Source organism: Syngnathoides biaculeatus, chromosome 6 (genome assembly GCF_019802595.1).
Source record: "Syngnathoides biaculeatus isolate LvHL_M chromosome 6, ASM1980259v1, whole genome shotgun sequence".
NCBI lineage: Eukaryota > Metazoa > Chordata > Actinopteri > Syngnathiformes > Syngnathidae > Syngnathoides > Syngnathoides biaculeatus.
Window position 1 is genome coordinate 17,952,481 of NC_084645.1, and position 22,297 is coordinate 17,974,777.

Sequence of the window (22,297 nt, forward strand, 5' to 3'; positions counted from 1 at the left end):
ACATGCTCACCAACTCTTTAAGCCATCTCGGGCCACTTATTTGTTCACACAACCAAACTTGCACTATCAGAGCAGCTGCACCACAGTTGAATTTAACAACAGTGTGAATACAGCCTATTTCACAAACAACCATGATTTAAATTAGTATAGGTTCTGCATACTACTGTATTTTATTCACCATTTTGTAAAGAGTGGTGATGATGGTGCAATAATACAAAGTTGTTCTCTTGTAATCATTAGGTTTTGCTTAGAGTTCACTTTTCTTAGTTTACTTGAGCTTTGGGTAACTCATTCTCAATTTTACAAGGGGCAGTCGATAAGTAATGAGCCCAATTTTTGTCCAACTTTATTTATAGCAATAGAATACACACATTTAAATAAACCTGAAAATGTGATGATTTCATCACTACCTTTGAAAATATTATCCGGACTCTCCATCAATGAAAATGGGCGTCTATGCCAGCCTTGTAAAATTCAGTTGACTGAAATTTTCACCTTTTTTTCACAGCTTGCTTAACCTGTTTGTCTAACGTCGTCTTTTCAAGGGTAAAAAAAAATGATTCGCAGATGTTGCCAGATCAGGTGAGTATGGTGCCTAGGTTATCTTTGTCCAACCAAAGGTTCTGATCACTTATGAAGCAGGTTCTTCTTCTTTTCATTTGATCCTGCGCACCCACTTTTTACCGTGCTCTAGCCTGTTGTAGATTCCTCAAACACATTTTGTAATGTTTTGAAAATGTTTACTGGGCAATCGCCTTCAAAAGCAAGAAATTCAGTCACAGCTCTCTGCTTGTAATGGACAACAAACAGTAACATTATTTCCAAAACGGCTGACAGGAAGAAGACAGAGGGGACTTAAACAAAGCGTGAAAAAAAAAGAAAAAAAATCAAACAAATATGCAAACTACAAAAACATATTAGAAGGTACAGTCAATTGGGCTCAATGCTTTTTGACTGCTGGTCTTAGCTTTAAGTTTTATTATGTAAATAGACTAGCATGCTTTTAATTTCTCCTGTAGGTAGGAGATTTGCAACGCCCTTACAGAACACTTAACACATTTTGTATATGGTCTTCAGTGTTCCATGAGAGGTGGAGCTGACATCCTGGAGGTAAAAATATTGTTGTTGTTAATCACCGTGTATAAATTGGGCCTCTGTTCCTCTGTCTCCATGATGGTGTCCAAGTAATGCAAACGGTGCTCACATATTAAATTTTAAGAGACTAGAGCGCACTGAAGATGAATAAGCAGAAATCCGATTTGCATTGGATATCAAACAGCCACCCAGGATCCCTCTTGCTAAAATCTGATTTGATGTGATTTTTGTCATCAATGTGGATCTGACAAAAATGGGATTTCACGCTGCCTGCATGAACAAGGCCTTGGAAACAGGCAACAAACGTTATACCTTTTGTTTTGTTTTTTTTTTTTACTCTTAAATGACCCATGCATGTTTTTGAAACACGTCAGTAGAAATACATAACACAAGTAGAGTTTTTCCTTGTTAAACGTGATTGAGTTCACAATGTACAGTATTAAATAAAAACACCTGCCTTCATATTCAGATCTAAGACTGTCATTGTGTTGTACATCTGTGCCGGCCGGGTTAACTGTCCAATGCTATTCTGGCACAGACAAGATAAACACCTCATACTTTGCTGTTCTCTCTCATAATCCCACTTGGCAGCCATGCAGCAATGAATGGAAAGAATATGGCTCATAACCACGTAAGCTATTATAGGCATGAAATCTGTTCCACACTGAAACTGTAAAATGAAATTATACACATCATCAAAGACACAGGGAGGTCCTGAGTTTCCACCCTATATGATACAGTCTGGATATTAGTATTCCATCTATAAATCCATTTCCTATCCCACTTCTACTCACAAGGGTCGTGGGGTGTGCTGGAGCCTAGCCTCACTATCTCCGGCAGAGCCGGCATACACCCTGAACTGGTCGCCAGCCAATCGTAGGGCACATAGGACCAAACAAACCATTTACACCAAAAAAACAATTTAGAATGCCCAATTAACCCACCATGCATGTTTGAACCCAGAAAAAACTCACATAGGCACAAAGGGTACATGCAAACTCCACACAGACAAGACCGGATTTGAACACAGGTCCTCAGAACTGTGAGGCAGATGTGCTAATCAGTCGGCCAAAGTGCCACTGATCACAGTATTCATCAATATTTTCAGATACTAGTTAAGGATGTGGGGTTTTTTTTTTTCAAACATTTACTTAGCATTGGAACACTTTATAAAGTGATACAAATCGTACACAACCAGCGTGTTTATGACATTGATTTGAAAACAAGCAACAAACAGGTCAGGTTACTCTGACTGTAAATTACTGTGGCTACTAATGCCTCAGTGACAGCACATAAGTTTCTCATTCAGCTTTCTTCTCTTGAAGCTGCCAAAAATGTGCCCATCATATTTTATTTCTTGGATTTGCAGTCTGCTCACATCAGTCTTGCCTGAACAATCAAAGTGGAACCCCTCACATATCAATCTAATGAAGCAATTATGAGGAGGGGAAAACAAACCTGGCAGATAAAGACTCTCTGATAAGCTTCTTTATGTTGTGTACTCAGGCAACACAATCTTACTTTGTAGAGTAGCAACGCAGATAATACTTTGAAAGGAGAGGTACTTTTTTTTTAAAAACGGAGTTTCCAGCGATTGGTAGTTTTATTTAGTTTTCATGTATTTACCGTAGTCTTGTTTGGCAGAATTTTTTTTGGGAGCGTTGTGCTATCAGAGTTCTGCACGGATGTAGACAATATCTGAGGGGAAATATGTTGAGACTGAAATTGACCTTTCTTGGGCTTGATTATTTTACCTCCGCAGCAATGTAGAGTACATATAAGGCATGTGTGAAGTCTGTCATGTGCGTGTTGCCTCAGACCTTTACTGCTGTCATCACTGTCAGACTGTCTTTAAAATTTTAACAGATTCCCTAGGTGAAGAGATGAGAAAGAAAGGAAGGAGGGTTCATGGGTGTTTTAATGTTAACATCCTCCCTTTTTCTGTGCTCATTTGTTGAATTTATTCCTGTGCTCATGGTCCTTTTTCAATCTGTCACAAGAAGAAATCAGTCAAGGTTTTGGGGTGCAGGCATTAGTCCCTCCAAAATCTGAACTGTACTGTCTATAAAGACTGAACTTGCTAATACTCCCATTTATTTACTGTATTTTCTTAAACAGTCAGCTATTGTCCTATCTTGGTTTTCTCTGGATGATACTCTAAGTCCTTGACTCTCATGCTGGGCCATAATTTCTGAACAAAAAATCCCGCTTCACTTGACAGCATTCGGGACTTAAATGGCCACTTCAATTACTCCCCGGGACAGAATACCACCAAATTACCTAAACAAGAGCAAATGTGATTGGGCTGTTTTAAAACACTCCGTCACTGGGGTGAGAATATTAAAGACATGAATTAGAGCAGAACTCACCAGGAGACTAGCACATGCAATCAGTACTCGGGAGAGGAACGACTAGGCAGCCATCTCTCAACCGTATGGAATGTTCACAAAGAACATCGGATTTCACTGTATGGAAGTAGGTCATCCATTTGTGACTTTCATAGGACAGTTTAACTTTCTTTCTTTCCAATCTCGTGTAGACATCGTGTCTGATATTTTTCTAGAAGAGATTAATGGGGTCAGTGCTCGGTTAAGCCCAGCAGTCACAGTTAAAATGTACCTCATTAATATTGGCGTCACGCACACTAGTTTGAGAGGAAGTTGGATGCTCATTGGCTATGTAAGAAAAGTTTTGAGACACAGAGTAGACGTTAAAATCAATGCTCCAATCAAGCACACGCGGAAATTTTATTTTCATTTATATTTACCTTTGATGAAAAGATAAACATTTGGAAAGAGGACAGGGTTGTGATCTGTTGGCAACATATTGTTTCGATGATCTGTGACACTGCTAGAGAAACTGCTGCACTACATCAAATAAATTACAATCCAGATAGACACACCCTGACACATTCATCAGGCAGAAGAAGGAGACAGAAATCAGTCAAATATTGTGCTTCAAATGGAAAATGCCCAATGTATCAAGGAGAAACAGTAATAAAATAATAGTAAAATGGCTCAAGCGCAACACATCACTGGGTAGCAGTTCATTGACCTTCATCCCAGTTGCACAGTCTAAAAACAAAATGTGTGCTCCACCAGGAGCGCTTATGGACGTTTAAAACTTTCATTTATGGTAGCGTTTCACAGCAGACTGAGTTATTATGACCTAGACTGAAAGTAGATTCATTCTGAGGGTTGTTCCATCCTGATGCTGATGTAACCTTCAGACAGAGAACTGCTGGTGCAGAAGGAGAAGCTGCTTTTGGCTACAGCTGCCCTTTCATGTGTTCCTCTCAGAAAAATACCTTAATACCCTTCTCCATTTTTTATATACAGGTACTCTTTTATCGAGTTGGAAACTTATTGGGCCTGTATTTAAAATGACAGTTTCGGTAATTATGAAGACAATCATTTTGTAATTCACTCTTTAACTCTTCTACAAGGGGTCTATTCAGCATTCATGATTTTTGTTTGAGATTGACTCGTGATTCTTAACTAAACACATTTTTCCCATTTGTGAATAAACACTATTTTGCTTCATTTTTAAGTTTCCTGGTAAAGTATTGTGTCCCTTTTCACTCAAACTTGGTGTGCACTTGACAGTTTTCTTCAATGGCCAAAAAGATCCTGGCAGGTTCGTTTCAGTGCCATATTTTTTTCAGTTGATTACGATGGATTTGATAGTGCTCGTGAGGATCATCAAAGAGTTGGATTTTTATTGTTTTTACACAACCCTGACTTGAACTTCTCAAAAACGATGTGCCTGACTTGTTTGTAGAGTGCCTTGGTCTTCATGGCTGTGTCCAGTTATGCCTGAATAAGACTACAACATAGATCTGGTCTTTCGCAATTGGACTTTGTCACACCTATGTCAAAAATTATTTCTGTATTTTGGTCAGCCGGCGGCAAGACGTGTATTCCGATACCACCGTACCCTTTCTTGTACGATCTCTGGGCATTATCTCGTCAAAAACTTTTCCGACATAAAAGATGTATAGATCCTCCTAGGTGTTTGACCTAACAGCTTAACAGGACAAAACAAGTGTTACCAGAAAATCATTCCAATCGGATGAAACCGTTGGCAGCCATGGTGACAACAAGTTGTCAAACAATTGATTGCTGCACCAATCTTGGATGGAAAAACAAAAACGCACTGTATCAGAGGAACTCAAGTGATTACGTTTTGGGTTATCCTTTCAAGGATAAAATTATGCTCTCAAACTTCGGTAAAAACTGGTTCGTGCATATCAATAAATATTAACAAGAGTGACCAAGCATGTTGACAACGCCTAGCACGGTCACAATATGGCATCCCATTGGTCGACTTCTACTGCAGGTCCACTGAACAAGAGTTGCTGTTATTACGTCACACTAATATGGAAGCTATCCCCCCAAAAGTTAAAGATGCTAGACTTTGGTGTCTGGATTTTAGTGTCGTAGGGCCAAATCATTGGACATGGATTATGTCAAACTAGAAGAGGTTTGTTGTTCCTAACAAAATAGTTCGAGCCCGATCTGGAAAATCAACCACAATAGCTAATCGGGCTACTATCGGGGCTAAAAGTTTGGTCTGATCCAGCCATTAGCGATACCTCTTTCTTTGTGTTTGTGTGCGTGTGCGTGTGCTTGTGCGTGTGTGTGTGTGTGTGCATGTGTGCCCGCTTGCCCTGTTCGTCTGTCAGATCAGGCAAAATGCAGAATGTGCATCACCTTTATGCTGAACGTTTTTGGGCTTCCTCTGTAATTTGTTTGTATTTTAATTGAAGTTTTACTGATGATCCGAGCCAATCACTCGAATAGAACAGAATTTGTAGAGGCGTGAGAGAAAAAAAAGACAAAGCACTAACTGTAAATACAATGAGAAAAGTAAATCATTCCATATCTACAAAGAAGAATAATATGGTTGTTGCATGAGACTGTGAAGGACGAATAGGACCAGGTAGGAGAGGAGAAGGACAGGAGAATATGCATGGAAGACAAGGACCGTGAACCCGGCTACACAACAGGAATCTGGTGGGAATGACTAAGTGCTTTATACAAATCTATAGAACCAGAATTTACGTGGGGGATACATAAGCACTTCGTATATGCACAAGTTATATGTTGTAATAAGTGAATAATCCCACACCCAGTAAAAGAAAATCCTAGGGGTCCAACCCACAAACCCCAGGGCCCATGATGGGGCCAGTCCCAGTCCAGCCCAAGGATGTGAGAATGTCCCTTATTTGTTGGGAGAGGGGGGCACATAGGGGGACTCAACCAAAGAACGATGAGGGTGGGAACCCAGAGAGCAACCGTGAGACATGAGAGGGGAGGGAGCCCCCTCTTGCTTTGGTGTTGCAGCCTTTGGGACCGATCAAAAATTGTGTTTGTATGTACTGTAAAATCATGTAACACTTTGCACACAGGTAGACTTCATTTCACTAATTATAGGACTTTTGAAGGTAACTGGTTGCATCAGAACTTTGGGGGATTCATAACAAAAACGGTGACAGGGGGCACGTGCAACTTTCCAGTTTTATATGAAAAAAAAATCTCATCTCACTTAAAAATCTCATGTAGCCTCCACAAATTCAGATTCCAAAAATCAAACAATGTAAATTAGAATGATCCTGAAATCCCAAGAATGTATATTTAAAAAAAGCCATTGGGTTGAATATTTTTTACAAGGCACTGGTAGAAGTTGCAGAAATGTTTTTTTTTTTTTTTTCGCCGGTGACTTTACATACAAGGACGCTTCAAACCTTTAATGCTATTAATAGTAATCTTGAAGTTGTTTTTTCATACAAAATGTAGACCTCCAAAACCTCATCATCAAGCTATTTTTCTCCCATCTTCTTTTCTACTTTGACTTGATGATCACTTTCTGTGCAGTGTTTAGACTTTCTGACAGGTATTAGTCTTTGATGTGTCTCTTTTCATTTACGGGACATAGAATGTTGGCAATCAGACAAAAGAGGTGTACTTTGGGAGCACTCAGGAGAAACGGCAGACAGGGGATGTACTGAAGGCTGCTACCAAAACTAAAATACAAAACACAAGTTTATGAAGTGATTGAAGTGATGAGCTAACAATGGCTGTACAGGAACAGTATGAGGGGAGGGGGGGGGGGGGTTCACTTCTATGATGCAGTCTTTCTAAAGCACCATACTTAGTTCATATAGTTCTGTTTCAGTCTCTTGGGCGTATCCCATTTTCACTCTCGTCTTCCTCCATGTTGGACTTTATTTTATTCCTTCCTCCCTTTGCACAAACAGACTCAGGCAAGTGAATGGTGAGCGTATGAGGGAATTTGGGGCCCTCCAGCAGGGAGAAGCACAGAGATGGACCGTTCGAAGTCAAGATGACACAAATCTCACTGCTACCACCGGGCTTTAGTTGGACAGGCTGGATAATATAAGGACTGAGTGAATGTCGGAAAAAAACATGTAAGCAGATAAATGGCTGTAGTTTAGGGACAAAGATAAATACATTAATCATTGAAAACTCCATCCACGGATCTGTCTCATGTTCCAAACAATTGGCAAGTCACAATCTACAACATCCTTACAAGGCAACTGTATGAAGATACAGCGGTATCAATCATCTCCTAACACACTGGGTAGCTTGCCAGGAATCAATACAGCGGTGTGTATACAAGGGTTGGGTTTGGGGAGGTGTTCTGTTCTCAGTGGAGCCCAGTGGTCCCTGAGGACAGCTGGATTCCTCCCAGGGTGTCTTAATCACGTCTGCTGTGTTTACCTGAGACGACACAACAAACACAAAATTCCACTTCCTCTCAACAGATTGTAATTTTCATCATGCAAGTGTACAAAAGGGGTTTTTTTTTTTTAGGAATGATTTCCTGCTTGCCCCTTTATCTCCTTTTCAATCTTGTCCACAAAAATCATCTACCACAATGCAACACTTTGCAAATAAATGTAGATTCATTCCATCTTGCTGACAACATCATGCAAAGATTCCCAGGATCCCCGCAATCAGGCTTATGGATCTGATCCATTTTTTTTTTTTTTTTTTGTCTGAGCTTCTTCATCTGTTTTCCTGACCAGCCATTCAGCTCCTCCTGGTACCACACTCAAAATTCTTTCAAGCTTTTGGATAATAAGGAGCTCCACAGTCCCTTTAAATTATTCTGCATTATACCCTGCTGCTCTCAGCCCTTTGGGCTTTGGTGTCTGCTCGTACCAAAATCTATGCCGTCGAACACTTCTGAGCCGATGTCCAGTTTATAGACACATGAAGAATTTCTACTGCGACATTATTGAGTCTCTTTGTGATCGTGGGGATAAACATGCATTGAGCCTGTCCCAGCTGACTTTGAGAGGCAGGGTGCCCTTTGCTTACAGAACAGAGACAAACATCCATCCAAACATTTCCCATACTGCTTATCCTCACTAGGGTTGCAGGCATGGTGGAGCCTATCCCAGCTATCTTTGGGCAAGGGCTATTTAAAGTCGATCTACGACGATAGACGCTTTTGGAATGTGGAAAGAAGCTCGAGTGCCTGGAGAGAGCTCGCACAAACAAGGGGAGAACATGCAAACTCCACACAGGAAGGATTTCAACTCTCAATCTCAGAACTATGAGGCAAATCACTTATGCAACTCCACTCAATCCATATTTTGCATTTCATGATAAATGTGCATCTTTTATATTTGACATCTGCTCACTAATAGTATTGAAGAACGTTTACAATCTCCAAGCTTCGTCACCATCTTGAGTAAATGCTTATTTAGTGTTTTTAATTTGTATTTAAAACTGGGCCAACCTTATAAAAGTGTTCAACTCTCATGTTTTTAAAAATGTAAAATCTTATCAAAAAGAACAAGAGACTTAATTCAACTAAAAAATAATGGACTGTTGAAATGCTATTTGTATGCGCATGAGTGTTTATTACTTGCTCTTTATGTGACTTAGTGTGTCTGCTAATGAGCACATTTGCATGCGTGCTTGTTCTTTTGCTGAGCCGCAGTGACACAGTGAAGCCATTTCATTATTTCTCCAGTGTTTACTGACAGATACTGGACAGGCCTCAGTGAGCATGAGGCTTCGTTAGCCACGCTGTTATGGGTTGACTGTTCACAGGATATTCATGGACAGTACTCACACGCAAACACACAAACACAGCTTTTGTTCGCAGTGAAGTGTTTGACTTAGTGACATTTTGAGTATTTATGGTCATTAGAGCATTGCTAAGAGAAATCTAGAGGTGACCTAAGAGTTTTACACAGGACTGGAAATTTACTGCACGGTAATGTGGTCTGGCAAACTCACCCTGTCCTCTTCTTCTCTGAGGTCAGGCATGGTGCTGATACACAAGCTCACCACAGTCACCGCTACCATGATGACTGACAGGCAGGCGAAGATCTTCCCCGGTAAGCCAGACTGCGGATTCTCCACCATATCTCTGAGCCAGTTCATCACTTTTCGATACGTCGTCTCCTCCACGGGAACACGCTGCATGGCGTTCCTTTGCCTGCGCTCCTCCTCCTGCCGTTCTTGCTCGTGCACCTCCTCGATTCGTGTGTACATCTTCCTCTTGCAGCAGCGCTCCATGTACGCCATCTCCACACCCCAGTAGGTGAGCTCGTCGTGCAGGGACAGGATGCACATCTCCCGCAGCAACCGAAGTTTACCTGCAGCCAGGAAGTTGAGGATGACCCTGAAGGCGGATGGCGAGCGATCAAAGAAGAATTCCTTCCGGGCTTCATCGTAGTCGTCACAGACGCTGGCGATGTCCTCAGGTGATCTGCAGCCACACAGGCGGCCGAGTCGAGTGAGAGGGAACTGCTGCAGTGTAGTCCAAGGGAAGGTGTAACGGTTCCCCCCAACGTTGATCACTGCCAGCAAGCGGTGGTCTACGGAGACCAGGTCCTCTGGCTGACGGATGAACTGAGCCCTTTGGTAATAGACACCCTGGGGAAAAGTTCAATGCTTGTGTAACTCAAATCCATTACAAATACCCCCCAAAATATGCAGTTCTCAATATGGATCTAACTTGACCTTGGGTCTCATGAACAAACCATCACGCTTGATCATTTTTAAAGATGAATGTGGCAGTGACCCCTCATGTAGGCCTACTGCATGTTTTCCTGAGACTATTTAGCAGAATATTCAATTTAATTTAATTTGTGTCCATTTTAAATTGCCTTTGTAAGGGAATGAGACCAGTTGTATGCAGTGTGCACCAACCAGATGCTGAAGGTCACGATAGGCGTTGACACCTAGCTGGTGTGTCATGCACCATCGGTAGAACCAACCCTTAGGAGGTGCGTACTAAGACACCTTCACAAACACCTTTCCAGTCTCTGAACCATTACTTCTACAACTCCATCAATGTCACACTCATCTGTAAGTCACCGAGCCAATTTTCAATTTGGTAACGCACTTCACCAGTGAGGCACACAACTCGCATATCCACATGTCTTCATAACAGATTCACGGGTATGCACCTGAAACAAGGAGTTACTGTAGATGCAATATAATAATGGCCCATAAGGAATCCAAGGACATGCCATGGCACCAGATTGATGACACCGCTTCCCACGCATCAGTGTCAAACAATCACCAGCATGCGCTCACTGCACCATTGATCGCAACAATTGGAATTTTCAAAGCATGGCAGGTGCAAGCTCTCCATGCACAATAGAATCAAAAAACAAGGGCGTATTCCCAAAATGTTTATGAGCAACGCCATACATAATTATTCACAATTAATTGCATGTTAATGTGTGCCAATACGCAGTTCTCGAGGGAAGTTTGAATCTTTTATCACAGACTGTCTCCTGGTTGGCCAGAACTAGAGAATCAGAGATTACACATGTGGTTCCAGTAATGGTATTCAAACAAAAATGTGTATTCCTCTCCAGTAAATTGTCTGTCAATAAGAAAATTAACTATACTTTTTTCTCCCTTTCAAATGAATGCAATTGGCTTTCTTTGGACACGTTGTAAAAGGAATGTCTTTGTGTTTTATTCTTCTCTCTTTTTCTCCTAAATAATGTTTTTATTTGTTTCTATATCCTGCAGCAGTGCCTGTAATTGGTTTGGGTGCTGCATTTGTTTTTTTAGCCTCACCTTTTGGCATTTTTCTCACAAACTTTTTAATCACACAAACATTAATCACTTACAGTAATGCTGTCTCATTTCTTACGTGGACAACATACCATTAACTATACTACAGAATAACAATTTGTACCCTGTTAAATTGGGTAGTGTTGGATTAGATTGTTTTCTGCAGAAGCTCTCCAAGAACACATTTTAGATAGGTTGACTTCAACTTTGAAATAGTTTCAAATGTTTTTGAAAATCAGACTCACTATTTGCGAATACTGCTTGAGTTTGTGTGCATGTGTCTGAATTTTTTTTTTTTAAACCGCATTGGCAGTGATAATCACACCAGATTTTTCATACCTTGATGGTTTCAGTCTCGGGAATTTCAGTGAAGATGCGGTCGAGACTGCTGTCATCACTGACAGACAGGTTGCTGAAGTCATGGTTAGCATTGCTGATGATGGGCATGGCAGCATCCAAAACGTACGCAGCTTAGCTGAATTTAGGTGGATAAACAGGGTTCTTTACCAGGTTTATTTTTTGAGGTGTGGGAGGGAGTCACAACAGCCCTGCCCACTCCATCGTCTTGTCCAGGTCAGAGGTCAACAAGTTGAGCAAATTCCAGCCTTGAGCTTTTGTCAAGGTCTCTTTGACCTCAGAGCTCTTCACGGCATCTCCTTTTCAGTGGCAGAAGATGGCTGTCCTTTGGCTTCACGCTAATCAAGTAAAACCCCTAAATTGGAGGAGGGAGCGTGTAAGGCAGCCTGTTGTCACATTTGAATGACTTTTGATGTCACCATCAGAGGATAAAATGGACTTACCTGCTTTAACAGCAGCCGGGAGCAAATCGGTGGGTAATCTTGGAGTGAGGCAAGAGTGCGTTTAGATGGAGCTCTGGCTGACAACTGCAGAAAATGAGCAGAATACGTCAAAGAGCCAAATGTGGGGCTGATGTGTCCAGGGAAGGATGGGGATCCTCGGAGGCCGAGGCAGGATTAGTGAGGGCCTGAGGTGGCATCGTGGAGGACCGGAGACAGACAGACAAGAAAAGAGATACAAATACGAATACAAATATGAAACAGCATTGGACAACAAATAATTGGCGTTTTATTTTATTTCACCGTTGTAATTTTATCATAATAATGTTCTAGTGATTACCCTATTAGTATAAGGAGGACCAACCTCGAACCAACTTTTTTTTTATTACTGTCGTTCTTTGTCCACTATTTTTGCCTCGAAATTATACAATAATACATACTCTCATGATCTTGACGACCTAAAGGGAATGGGATGGCTTTTGCAACACTAATTACAAGCACCTTACCATTTGGATTTACAAACAGTCACGATTTATTCTCATTAATTCAGCATAGCTTGATCTTAATAACTAAATTGAATAGCACTCAGTTGAGGGCACACACATTTTGAACTATGTTGGTAGGAGGATATATTAATTAAAAAAAAAAAAAACCTGGCTGAAGTGCCTGACAACCCATCAAGTGTGAAATGGAACAACCAAGTAAATATTTTGCTCGCTGTCAGCAATGGAATGTAATTGTTGCAACACTGATAACAATGAATGACAATCAAAATAATGTTGTTTTGTTTTTAATATTTGTTTGCTGTAATTATCAATGTGATTTTAAGGTTTTGTAGCTTACTCATGAAATATTAACATTGAATATTACATTATAAGCACCTTCCCATCTCGCTGACTTAATGGCACCATATGTTCTATCCCGAAGCCTACGTTGGCAACACACTGCTCTTTTGGTTACTCTGAGACCATTTTCTATTTGGGCTCCGGGACTACTTGCAGTTATAAGACCGGCTGCCTTGGTAGAAATGGCTAAATCTTGAGGTGAGAATACTTTTTTACACTTTGTCATTTAAATAAAGGCCTGTTTCACTGCCAATAGTCCCCCACACCTCCGCCTCCTCGGAGAGAGGGTTAGATGACCACGACCGAATCTGAAGCTGTGTCTGGAGGAATAGGGCTACCTCTGAATTGGACAAGATCTATTAGAAGTTAAGAAAAGACATGACAAGACTGTCGGTCGTACAAATTTCTATGACCCAGGCCGGTTCTTTTATTCTGGTCAAGATAAAATTTCAATGATTAGGCCAGATGAAAAGTTCAAGAATTTCTTTGAAACTGCAAAGTCGAACAATACGATTGGAAATGGTTCCACATTGGGCTCATCTCCAGTTGGTTCAGAACAATGCCCATGGAAAAGACACTGCAGAAGTTCTTGTCTGTTTCTTTTATGGACAAAACTGCTTTCTTTCGTGACATCATGCAGTCAGCGACCAATCCTAGCTCCAGCCTAGGGTTTGGGGTCCGTTCAGAAATTCAGTCCGATGTTCCATTCTCGGCGCTCAGAGGCACAGTGTGTTCCACTCTCTATTACTTTAATACTGAACACGTTTGCTGTTGCTCGGGATGCATCACAACATCCACCATGTTGAATGTGTCAAATTTTTTTCCACCGAGTGGCACACACACGGCTACTTATAGTGAGGATGCCTGGAGTGAACTTCCCAACGGACCCTATGTTGATATAGTGTGCATTTGTTGTGTCGATGTGACTAGTGTCATCCAATCAAATGTTTATAAAGATATCTGGATTTATCAAAAACTTTATGCAGTGTTGTGATAGTGTGCATCCAGTAATTTCTAACAGATCTGAGGAGGACCACTTCCCTGAAAGGCATCGTTTTGGAGGATTCTGCTCTGACCAACTGCGGTTGGTCATGAGATAAGCCCACTTTCAGGAAGGTACCACCTGCAGCGCTTTATTTCTTTAATGCACCCTTGTGCCACCTTAATTAAAATGGTACAGCTCCCTACTATGTGATAAATGTTGACAACTTGGCATCCACTGCAGTCTGCAGCCTGGTCCATCCTGAAAGGGGGATCCCACCATCTGTGACTCCTTTTCAAGGTTTCCTATTCCTCCCGAAATTGAGTTTTTTCCTTGGCCACTTGGGAGGTATAGATCGAGGGACGTTGTCAATCTTTGTCAACTGTAAAGCATATTCATAATGAAGGTATTTACAAATAAACTGGACCTGATTTCTACACAAAACTTCCTGAATGGCTAATGACAGTTTAGGTGAATAGTTCAAACAAAGGGGGAAAAAAACAATGTCACCTTGATCAATACAGGACTTGCACAACAGCAAAAAGAACGAACATTCATCCCACTGGTTTCATTATGGGCACTTTTTAAAAACTAAGGAACAGGAGGAAAAGAGAACATTCAGGTTTAATGGTGTAATTCACACCCAGAGTGAATGCAGTCGAGGCTCAAAATGTGTTTCTTGGCAGTATGATTGCTCTGAAAATTATTGGCACACATCGTGAATGCAGTGGCTCAGAATGGTTCTTGCCCTGTATCAAGGCCCGAACAGTTATCAACTCTGTTTTCTCATTATAGTTTCCGCCTTCTCCCTAGCTAGCCACAAATCAAAGTGGACATAAAAACACCTTGTGAACAGACATTTTTCTCGTCTGACGTGATGAAACAAGGTTTTTGCAATCTTTATCATTCAATCGAAAAAACAAAATAAGAAGTTTACCCTGGTCATCTTCAAAGGAATGAAGTACATGCTAAATTTACTTATCATTGTGCTAATACCAAATCCATTTGTACATTTTGAAGCTCACATTCATCGACTGCTATTGGCTGGCAACCAGTTGAGGGTGTACCCTGCCTCCTGCCCAAAGATAGCTGGGATAGGCTCCAGCACTCTGCCGACCCTTGTGAGGATAAGCATCTGAGATAATGGATGGACATTCATCCATTGACGCATCGGTGATAAAAGCCGCCACAATATTTAAGAAATGGAGACGAGCTTCAAAGGTGAAAATAATCCAATGACAGTGTTAAAAAAATACAGCAATTTTCTGTGGCTTAAGTATATTTTATGTTATGATCTACTGGCATTAGCACATCTGCCTCACAGTTCTGAGGACCAGGGTTCAAATCCTGATCCCGCCTTTGAGGAGTTTGCTTGTTCTCTCTGTGCCTGTGTGGGTTTTCTGCGGGTAATCAGGTTTCCTCCCACATCACGAAAACATGTGTGGGACCTTGATTCCATCCATCCATTTTCTTTGCCGCTTATCCTCACGATGGTCGCGGGGAGTGCTGGAGCCTATCCCAGCTGTCAACGGGCAGGTGGGGGGGTACATCATGAACTGGTTGGTTGCTAGCCAATCGCAGGGCACATCAAGACAAACAGCCACACTCACAATCACAGCTAGGGGCAATTTAGAGTGGCCAATTAATGTTGAACGTTTTTGGGATGTGGAAGGAAACTGGAGTGCCCGGAGAAAACCCACGCAGGCACGGGGAGAACAAGCAAACTCCTCAAAGGCAGGACCCGGATTTGAACCCTGGTCATCAGAACTGTGTGGCCAACGCTTTACCAGCTGGGCCACCGTGCCGCGTAGCTCGATTCAATTATCTAAATTATCCTTAAGTGTGAATTTGAGAGAAAATAGTTGTACAGTATATTTCTATATGTCCTGCGATTGGCTGGTGACCAGTTCAAGGTGGAACCCAGCTCTTTCCTGAAGATAGCTGCAATAGAGCCCAGAACACCCGCGGCCCTAGTGAGGATAAGCGGTTTGGAAAATGGATTGATGCATCCAGATGTCATATCATGTAAGTATGGGTTTTCCATATCTCCATGGTATGCAGTTCTATTGTATGACCGACACAGTCCAATTTGGCTGGAAAAGCAGCCAGTAGCGCACAGTACAATCCGATGCACTCCAATTACCCAAGTTTGCGTGTATCTATGTACTGAATGTGCAACCGGGCAGAGCAGACATGGAGAAGTTACTCCATACTTTTTCAGATCCAGGAGAGCAACTCACTCTCGGGGAAAGCAATCAATCACGTCTGTCACAATGTTGGTGTTTCATTACCACCTCACGGAGAGCGTGATCAACTATTTAGACATCAATTTGAATTCTCTGTGGATATCCTGGTATTTCCTTGAGGGAGGTTAATTGATGATGGCGGTTTTGACAACACGCTGGCACAAACAACTTTGACCACAGGCCGTTAATATAGGATCAATCATGAACCCTCTGAAACCTTGACAGAGTTCAACCAATTCAAACTAAATAAAGCACCATGGAAAATGAGAGAAACAACACAAGTTAAGAGTCATACTTCCCCTTCTCTCTTCCACACATGCACATCTGTATAGTAATGTGAACGGCCATATTGCATCATTTAATCACTGACCTGAGACCACACTATCACATGATAAAAACACTAATGAGGTAATACCTGAAAAAAGACTTTAATGTGTTACATTTTTAACATATCGCTGGAGACTTCAGTTTAGTGAAAATAGCCGATTTGCTTTTTTAGGGGGGCTTTTGTTGAATGCTTATTGATTGATTGAATTATCGCAATAGAGAAGACTCAACGTGTTCATGACCGATAGGATGACAGAACCGGAAATGGATGCAAAACACAGGAAAGTGGGACATGTGTGTCTGGCTACTCATTGTACATTCCTTTCTTCCGTTATTGTTCTTGTTTTTTTTTTTTAAAGAGCGCTTCGGTGTACAGGATCATGGGGTCTTGGGGCCTGTTCTGGTTGACTTTGAGTGAAAGCTGTTCCCTCAGCAAATGCCTCAGTCTCTTATGCAAATCAGCCACAAGACTAATAATTTATGTACATCAAAATATGGATAAATTAGCAATATTTTGATATCGCTAATCAATGAACAAATTGAACACTGCAAAGGGGAGTGTGTAATATGCATGTGAGGTGACATGCATCATTCCCTCTGCAGACTTAGTGTTTTAAAATGTTAAATGTTGGGTTAACTGTTGCCTGTGGAATTTAGAACAATTTGACTCTAACAGACGGTACAGATAATATCGTCATTTAAAATTCAAGTCAGAGTCAAGGAATCTTCCTGACGAGATTAAGTTCAATTTTGGAGGGTCCACTGTATTGCAGACAGTCGCTGCCTTGTATTTTGCCACATTGTCCTCTTTAAACGCCAGTCCTGTTTGGGATGCATTAATTGACAAATACCCGGATCTAAGTACGGGAGGGGAAAGATTAATCCTAATGCAGCTATCATAATAAAGTAAAATATCAAGCAGTAATGATCGTTTCATAGAACGGTGCATGCACACACAATGTTTCTTAATGGGAGGGATCTAAAACAGTCGTGGACATCGAACCAGGAAGGAAGTTAATCGAAGCTTTAAAAAGATTCCTAATTCATCTGATATGAACGTAAATTTTAGTAGATTTGAGATGATGGCACATTGCAGGATAACCCCCAAAAAATAAAAAGCACCGTCTCGCATTGAAGTGCGGCGAACACATTCCAACTTCCACTGTGACACTGCCGAAAACATCAGCCTAACTTACCATCCCGGGGCTCCGAACGTCCTCGTGTCGTTCCTCAATCCCCGCGGTCGCTCACCCCCCCCCAAAACTAGAGCGTGCCGACGGATGGACGCATCCAGCCGTCCGCTATCGGCGCATGACGCGCGGACGAGGCGAGCACACGGCAGCAGGATGCGCCCGCAAACTGGATGAGCTCAAAGTGTCCCGTTGCAGCTCGGTTAGTGGGAGCTGGGGGGAGGGGAGGAAGAGGAGGAGAGAGAAGAGGAGGAGCGGCAGAAGTTCAGGTTTGCGTAAAGGTGTGAGCGATAAAGAGTGCTCAAATGCATCTTACACCCCGAAAACAAGATCCGGCGCGGGCGAACACGTACCAGCACGACCGTTTCGTCTATTTTGTATCTAAGCACATGCAGCCTTAAACCTGTGCTCACCTATACAGTAATTTTTTTCCCCGTTTGTCCCTGCGCCACAGGGGGCGCGGTTCCTCTCAAAATACTTCCTCAAACCTCTCGCCAAGGTCATCCTGTAGGACAAAATCATTAAGAAACCATGATCATAAAGGTGAAAACCATCAGTGACTCTTTGGTCTGTTATGTATATCCATCCATCCATCCATCCATCCATCCATTTTCTTAGCCGCTTATCCTCACAAGGGTCGCGGTGAGTGCTGGAGCCTATCCCAGCTGTATATATAATGATTGCGATTGGCTGGCAACCAGTTCAGGGTGTACACAGCCTCCTGCCCATTGACCGCTATATTGGCGGCACAGTCAGCTGGTAAAGCGTTGGCCTCACAGTTCTGAGGTCCCGGGTTCAATCCCAGACCCACGTGTGTGGAGTTTGCATGTTCTCACCGTGTCTGCGTGTGTTTCCGCCGAGCACTCCGGTTACCTCCCATATTACAAAAACATGCATTAAATGAAGATTCTAAACAAAGATTCTAGACTGTCAGTAAGTGTGAATCAATGTGCGATGGTTGTTTGTTTCTGTGTGCCCTGTGATTAGCTGGCAACCAGTTCTGGGTTTCACCCCACCTCCAGCCCAAAAATAGCTAGGATAGCACTCCTGTGACCCTTGTGAGGATAAGTAGCTCAGAAAATGGATGGATGTGTTAAAGCATATTGTAACACACAAAGCATTTTCGTGACAGGATTAGTTCATGTCATTCTTCAGAATTACAATAAAAATACAAAGTAAAACAAACTTCGTCTTAAATTTAAGTTGGATATTACATTTTACATTTTAACAAAAAGACGAAAAAAAATCAAAATTTGAGGTCCTAACCCTAGAACTATGCGAGAATGAAATTGTCAATTTTTTGAACACCCTGAATATGCAAACCCATCATAAAAAATCACTTTCTTGCAGACAATGCCTCTGTCGCAGCCCAATGGATTAGCTGTCCTGCAACACTTTCTTTATGAAGATTTTCGACAATATTTTGGAGAGCTTCCATACCAACTTTATCCAAGGGGATTGGTTCGTACACTGGAGCACATTGATGCAGTGACAACCTTGCCCAAATACAAGCTTAGTTCCCACATAGTTAGTGTGAAAAACTGAAATTTGCACATACTAATGACACTCGAATTAAGTTGGGAAGTTGTGTTAAACATGAATAAAAACAGAATGCAATTATTTGCAAATCATATTCAACATATATTTAATTGACTACACAACAAAGACAAGATATTTAATGTTCAAACTGATAAACCTTCTGGATTTTATCAAATAATAATTAATTTATAATTTTATGGTTTCAACACGTTCCAAAAAAGGCTGGGACAGGTGGCAACAAAGAGAAAGAAAGTTGAGGAGTATCCATCAAAGACCTGTTTGGAACATCCCACAAGTAAACATGCAAAATTGGGAACAGGTGGGTTTCATGAATGGGTATAAAATGAGCTTTCCTGAATTGCTCAATCGTTCACAAGTAAAGATGGTTCGAGGTTCACTTCTGTAAACAAGTGCAGGAGAAAATGTTCAGTGTAATCGCAGGGAATTTAGGGATTTCATCATCTGCGGTTCATAGTATGATCAAAAGGTTCAGAGAATCTGGAGAAATCACTGCATATAAGCAGGAAGGCCCAAAACCAGCATTGAATGCTTGTGACCTTCCATTCCTAAGGCGGCACTGCATCAAAAACCAACTTCAATGTGTGAAGGATATCATCACATGGGCTCAGGAACACCAACAGAAAACCAATGTCAGTAAATACTGTTTGTCACTTCTTCCCGTAGTGAAACCTAAATCTCTACTTTGCAAACTAAAATTCATTCATCAACAAAATCCAGAAATGCTGCCAGTTTCTCTGGGCCCGAGCTCATCTGAAATGGACTGACGCAAAGTAGAACAGTTTTCCATGGTCCCACAAGTCCACATACGAAACTGTTTTTGGACATTGTGGACGGCGTGTCTTCCGGGCCAAAGAGGAAAACAACCATCCGGACAGCTCTGGACGCAAGGTTCGAGAGCCAGCATCTGTGATGGGATGGGGCTGTGTTAGTCCCTATGGCATGGATAACTTACACATCTGTAAAGGCACCATTAATGCTGAATGGTACATACAGGTTTTAGAGAAACATACAGGCTGCTGCCATCCAAGCAACATCTTTTCATGGATGTCCCTGCTTATTTCAGCAAGACAATGCTATTCTCTTGCCAGCAATCTTGTATCATTGCAATGTCTTAGTCAGTTGATGTGCAAGATATCAGTGCCTTCCCAGAGTCCGACTGGTGTCTCAGAGCATTTTCCCCATTTAGTATACCTCTGACAATATACAGCTACTTCAACAACTAAATAATTAGTTAGTATTAGTTAATAAGTATTGGACAGCTGTCCAAACTGCGAAAAAACACTGCAGTGCGACACAGACAAAAGTTTAGAGCAAGAAAACTAATGTCATTATTTTGAGAAAATAGCTCAACAGTGTGACCTGACACAGCCACTTTGCCCTTGAGAGGCTCCTCATTTGGTCGCCACTGCCTGAGGGAACAACTCAGACAAGGAAACAGTTGTTCGCCCGTCCAGAGCCATATGGACGCTAACGGAGTGAACAACACATTAGCGGTACTGGAAACGGGGGGTGAACGTGTGTGTGTGTGTGTGTGTGTGTGTGTGTGACCAGCGATGTTCAACTTATTGAATCCCTTCATCACTATTCATTAACCTACAGTGCAGCATATGCCTGCGGCTGCCTTATGTATGCAACATGAGACTGATCACACATGCTGGGCTATTAGTTTTCAACTAGGTTTTTTCATTAGTTCTTTTCTCACTCAAAGTAGACAATGCTTCTGTCGCAACCCAATGGATTAGCTGTCCTGCAGCGTTCCTTCCTGTGACAGTAATACTATATTCCTTGTTTTTATTCAGGCTGTTCTGTCATTGTTTTTTTTTTTTTTATATATATCAGATTATACAGAAAGAAACAAGAAGCGAAACTGTGTATTCGACACAGGTGCTAGATGGGAAGGTCCTGAAATTTATACAGGAAAAATGTTTTTACACGTGCAAGCCCCTCCACTATGCACTCTGTTTTCCTCCTAAATCGTTTTATTATTAATCTCGGACACTGCACAATGCGAGGCACAAGACACAGACGCCAGCACACACATAAACACAGCGGCAAACAAAAGATAACTGCAGCCTGGTCTGCACAAACAGGCCTCTCTCTGGTGGATTAAGGGTTTAATCCCTCACAGGCAAGAGGGGCTGAGATTAAATCGCGGCAGCCAGCCTGCTGGGGTCTGCAGCGGTGTGATGTGCATGCAGGAAAGGTGCAATGAGTCACTGAGCTATTAAAAAAAAAAACAACAACACTGTAACACTGTCATTCCCGAATCTTAATTCTTCTGTTAGCCAAAAGGGCAAAAAGAAAGAGGAACCCTCATGACCCAGGATGGCAAGTGAAAGCTTTAGATAGAGGTAGGAACCTCACAAGATGAGCAGAGATGGTGGAGAAAGACTCTGTCAGTCACTGTGTATATAAATGAGTGCTGTTACACTACCGAAAGACATGAAAGATTAACCCATCCAACCATTTTCTTCCACGTATCCTAGGTTGGGACTAGAGGCAGTAGCTTTAGCAGGGATGGCTCGACTTCCCTTTCCCCAGCCACTTCATCCAACTCTTCCCAGACCACCATCAGCTGGAAGGAGTCCACAAGCGGAGTTCTCTCAAGCACCCACTCCAAGGACGAAAAAGGGTGAGTACTCCGAACTGCTGTTTAGTGCATAGGCACAAACAACAGTCAGGACCAGACCCCCTGCCCGAAGATGGAGGGAGGCTATGTTCTCCTCCACAGGGGTGGACGCCAATGAACAGGCACCGAGTCAAGGAGAAATACACCTGCGCAGCACCCCTCACAATGGGCAACTCCAAAGTGGAAGAAAGTCCAACGCCTTTCAAGAGGACTGGTACCAGAGCCCAAACCATGTCTGGAAGAGGCAAGCCCAACTATATCTAGTCAGAAATTCTCAACCTCACACACTAGCTCGTTCTCCTTATCTCTCAGAGTGGTGATATTTCACGTCCCTAGAGCTACGTTCTGTAGCCGTGGATTGGATCGCCAAGGCCGCCTCCCAGCTCACACTGTACCTGACCCCTTTGGGCTCTCCTACAGGTGGTGAGCCCATGGGAAGCGGGGCCTCAAATTTCCTGTTCGTGCTATCCCTGGCCATGCAGACTCAGCCACGGGGTGCTTGCCTTCGAACCCCACCTCCAGGCCTGGCTCCAGAGAGGGGCCCCGGTGA

At 42.2% G+C, this 22,297-nt stretch overlaps 1 protein-coding gene across 2 annotated transcripts in view; it reads right to left on the reverse strand.

The window, feature by feature from the left end:
• Positions 1 to 17,775, reverse strand: part of kcng4a (potassium voltage-gated channel, subfamily G, member 4a) — a 28,219-nt gene extending 10,444 nt beyond the window's left edge. For both annotated transcript variants that reach the window (XM_061823070.1, XM_061823069.1), the window contains exons 1-4: positions 17,565 to 17,775; positions 11,972 to 12,156; positions 11,511 to 11,883; positions 9,372 to 10,013 (exon numbers count right to left, since the gene is read on the reverse strand). In XM_061823070.1, coding sequence (XP_061679054.1) covers positions 9,372 to 10,013; positions 11,511 to 11,618 — 750 coding nt within the window. In that variant the 5' untranslated portion in view covers positions 11,619 to 11,883; positions 11,972 to 12,156; positions 17,565 to 17,775. The remainder of the gene's footprint in view (positions 1 to 9,371; positions 10,014 to 11,510; positions 11,884 to 11,971; positions 12,157 to 17,564) is intronic.
• Positions 17,776 to 22,297: the final 4,522 nt, after the last annotated feature.